At 31.5% G+C, this 4,577-nt stretch overlaps 1 protein-coding gene across 1 annotated transcript; it reads left to right on the forward strand.

Moving 5' to 3' along the window:
• The first annotated feature begins 958 nt into the window (after nucleotides 1-958).
• LOC112523464 (transcription factor bHLH162) lies at nucleotides 959-2,815 on the forward strand. Its single transcript, XM_025133081.1, has 3 exons — nucleotides 959-1,134; nucleotides 1,633-1,989; nucleotides 2,596-2,815. The coding sequence occupies exons 1-3, from the start codon at nucleotides 1,009-1,011 to the stop codon at nucleotides 2,671-2,673; spliced, it is 561 nt and encodes a 186-aa protein (XP_024988849.1). The 5' UTR covers nucleotides 959-1,008; the 3' UTR covers nucleotides 2,674-2,815.
• The last annotated feature ends 1,762 nt before the right edge of the window (nucleotides 2,816-4,577 follow it).

Raw genomic sequence — 4,577 nt, forward strand, 5'->3', positions numbered from 1 at the left:
TTGAGTTTGGCTCTAAATGTCAAAAGTACCAGGAGGTCCCAAGTTCAAATCCAAGGAGGAATAAAAATTCTCTTGTGACCACAGAGGTTCAAATGCGGTGACTCCGGGCTATCCCTGGGATTAGTCGGCTCGCATAGTGAGTTAGATATCTAGGTTAATAAAAAAAATGATGAAATATTCCTTCACTTCCTTACATATACATGATGTCAGGGGTCTTTGAGGAACAACCTCTTACCAGTAAGGTACGCATATCCTAACTGTCTAGACCAACTACGGATAGGATATACCAGATAAGTTTAATTTGGTAAAAAAATTCATAAGATAGAAAAATTAAACAAAGTTAGAGTGCTAACTAGTTAGTGATCAAATTATAGGGATGTAAAGTGATATTTTCCAAAACATGGAGGGCTAGAAGGGTTTTCAAATTAACCAAGTGGGAAATAGAATTTTGGTGGCTGGACATCATTATTTCGGGTATCCGCTCCCCATAGACATGGGATCTGAATTTGTTTTTTCCTTTTTAACATATTGTTGTTGTTTTAAGGAATGTATTTTTAGAAAAATTGTTTATTGTATCAAATTTGATGTATGTAAAATCTAGAATGATCTCTAAAAAAGACAGTTAATAAGACGAAAGAGATTCTAACGTATTTTGAGAAGGACGAATCCAAGTCTAGTTGATATGAGACTTTAACACTCGTGATACAATTGAGCCGTAGTACGTACGCGACGACTTCCAGTCTACAAATACCGAATCAAGAAACTCGTATGATTAAGCTGTACGAGTGTCCGAATTGATGAAGATGGATACCACAAAAGCTACTTTAATGGGGAAAAGTAATTCATGGGGATGGGGGGTTTTTGCTTTAATAAATCGTTTTCACCCTACCTTGTTTGTCTGCTACCACCATAAAAGGACCAGTTTGAGTGAAGAGAAATGCATCGAAGCTATAAAACCACTTAAGATTCCATATATAATTTTGTGAAGAGATCAATTGAGGTGTGATCATGGAATGCAATCGTAGTTCGTCGTCATCTAGGGTTGACAGAAGAACCATTGAGAAAAACAGAAGGATTCACATGAAGGCTCTTTACTCACAACTCCATTCTCTTGTTCCTCATGATTCTTCTAGGGTTTTTACTCTCTTTCTCCATCTTTTTGTGTCAATAATGTTCTTGAAGAACCACACAAACTGCTTAGAAATTATGCACTGAACAAATCTTTTGTCGTTCAATTTTCTTTGATGAGTTATTGAGTAATTGGAACTCAAAAGTTTGTGGTTATCTTGCAAATCAACAAGCTCGAATGGTCAATTTCCATGTACCAAGAATTTGGCACATAAAATGTCCAATTTGTTCTTATCTTGGGCAACTTAGTAATTGAAATTTTGTTTTATGAATTATATATAGTCTGATCCATCCTCATTGACATTTCAAGAAAATCATATTTAGCCAATAATTACCCAAGATTTCTCGTAGAGCTAATCAACAGGTTTTAGGGTTACTATTTCTTCAAATTTCAGGCAAAAATCTTCCGCCTTTAGGGTAAAATCTTGAGGTTTTGGAATTCTTTGCTAGGTTTAGTTATCCCCATGTTAGTGATAGCTTTGCTCTTGTAAATTAATGTCGCAGGAAGAGATATCACTGCCAGATCAACTACAAGAAGCTGCAAATTACATAAAGAAATTGCAAATAAAACTGGAGAAAATGAATGAAGAAAAGGATAATTTGATGGGAATCAAGAAACTGGAAAGCATTCGAGATGAAAAGGAAATAAAAAGCTCGAATTTGTCGGTGGGGCAACAAAGAACGCCTCAGATTGATGTTCGTGAAATCGGCTCATCTCTTGAAGCAATTCTAATCACGGGGGTCGATTTTAAGTTCTTGTTCACTGAAACAATACGTGTAATTCATGAAGAAGGCTTCAATGTCGTCAATGCCAGTTTCTCGATTCTTAACGATACAGTCTTTCATACCATCCACGCTCAGGTATACCCTTTTACTTCTTTTACAATTAAATAAGAAAGATTATTTTTTGAAGAAAAAAACAAAAAAAATTATAATATTTACTATTAGAAGGATAAAATCTTTCTTTTTTCAAAAAATAATGGGGTTTGAATGTTGTTACATGCATGTACACATTTGGAAAGTATTTGTTCCAAGTTTTATGCTATCATTGTTAGTCAATGGGATATTAGAAGTGGAAAAGATGGCACAACAACTATTTTGATTCATAGAAAGTTTATACAATTTTTTCTAATCTATTATCAAGGACCGTTTTAAATGTGAAATCAGTTTTCTAAATACTGTGTTTGTAACGTTACAAACTAAGTATGGTCAAAATGCAAAAGAAAGACGGAATTAAAGTATGTCGAAATGAGTAAATTTATGCAAATTTCCAACGATTATTTTGCAAAGAAGCTACAAATACAACTGTTATACATACTAGCTACAATGTTTTTCTGTTGTAGTTTAAAGTATATAATAATCATTTTGCAACAAATCTACGTATATTTAACTAATAATAATTAAATCGATAAATATCATACAAACATTTACACTTAGTTGTGCATTACTGAATGTGTAAATTTACAGATTGGAGAGAGTTATGATCAAGAAAATGGTGTTTCAAGGATCATAGACAGATTGAATTGTCTTGTGTATGACATTTGATGCATAGTGTAATGCTTAGGTTTTTTGCCCTAAAATTGTGGCAAGATTTTTAGTTCAACTAATATTATGTATGGTTAGAATTCAATATCTTGTTATCAAGACTAGTAGTTGGATTATATCTTTATCTTGTATCAAATTATTTGGATATTTGCTTTTCATATCAACAACTTATCATCATTTGTCTTTATTTTCATGATAAATTTGTTGGGTTGCGTTATATGGTCCCAAATAATAAAGGTGAAAGCTTTATGAAACCAAAAACATAAAATGTACTATTAACCAACTATCAAACGAGGAACAAACGGATTGTAAGAAGGCACAGAAAAGTAACATACGTGGTTCCACCATCGATGTGATAGTGATGTTAGAGCTATTCATTTGCAGGCCTAATTAACCTAATTTTTGTGTCTAACAGGTCAAATGTTGTAGACTCAGTCCCTTTAAATGGGTTCGTAAACTTATGCTTATCCACCCTATAAATGGACCGTGCTTGCTTACGAGCTAACGAGTCTAAAAAATATTTTTCATTTATAAGAAAGCAAAGCTTCTATAAAATCACATATTATGTAAAATAATTTAAAATACATAACATGTTTTTAAAGTTAAAAATAACACGTAATTAATAACAATGAAAAAGCTGATTTTGTAAAATACGGAGCATCGATGAGTGAAATGGCCAATTAGGATAATAAGAAATTTAATCAATTGAAGTCATTATTTATTAGGTTCCGGGAGAGTTTGTATATCATGAGTCATAATTAAATGAGAGGTTGTAAGCATCCAATATTTTCAGTTGCATTTATAAAGCTATATATATATATATATATATATATATATATATATATTAAAGAAAAAACCAAGAGTAATGAGGTGACATCATGAGAATTGAGTATTGAGGTGTTAGTGAATTGTGGTTGAGTTTGGGATGTCCCACATTGGTGAGAGATTGAAAGATTGGAATAAGAAGATGTGTATAAGAAAGAATGATGAGAGTCATTGTTTCAACTCATGAGGGTTTAATCATAAGGTTATCTTATTTGGATGATTCTATTTTTTTTAAAACAAATCTTATATTGTGCCAACTCATTAGGCTTGAGTCATAAGGTTATCTTATTTGGATGATCTTATTTTTGCAAAAATCAAATCTTATAATAGAATCATCCAAATAAGATATATATATATATATATATATAAATAAGAACCAAGAGGTAATTAGGTGCATCATGAGAATTAAGTATTGAGGTGCTGGTGAATTGTAGTTGAGTTTGAAATATTCCACTTTGATGAAATGAAGATTGGAATAAAGAGATGTGTATAAGAAAAAAAATGAGAAAATTTATTGTGTCAACTCAAGAAGCTTAACTCATGAAGTTATCATATGTGGATGACTCTCTTTTGCAAAACAAATATAATTATATAAAAATAAATTGTGTTTACAATCATCAATATATATACATATATATATATATATATGTATGTATGTGTATCAATCTTCTTTATATATAAAAGTAAGATCCACAAGAAATAATGTAGCACCCTAAGAATTGAGTAGTCTATATTTCTTGCATAGAGGTTGAATTTTGTGTATCCCACATTGATGAAGAGATGAAAGATTGGCAAGAGATGAAGTTGATGTGTCCTTGTTTTAACTCATGGGTTGGATTCTCTTGATTAATCATATAAACTTATATCATTAGTTCATGTTGGCTAACCCTCCAAACTCATGGAGTTGGTTCATTTTAGCCAACCCTTTGTTTACAAAAAAATCAACTTCATAAAAAAAATCTTTAAATAAATAGGGATCTCTCTATATAGAAGTAAGATTCACAAGAAATGATGTGTCACCCTAAGAATTGAGTATTATATATTTCTTGCATTGAGATTAAGTTTGTGTATCCCACATT

This window comes from Cynara cardunculus, assembly GCF_001531365.2.
Source record: "Cynara cardunculus var. scolymus isolate 2C chromosome LG 12, CcrdV1, whole genome shotgun sequence".
NCBI classification, from domain to species: Eukaryota; Viridiplantae; Streptophyta; class Magnoliopsida; order Asterales; family Asteraceae; genus Cynara; species Cynara cardunculus.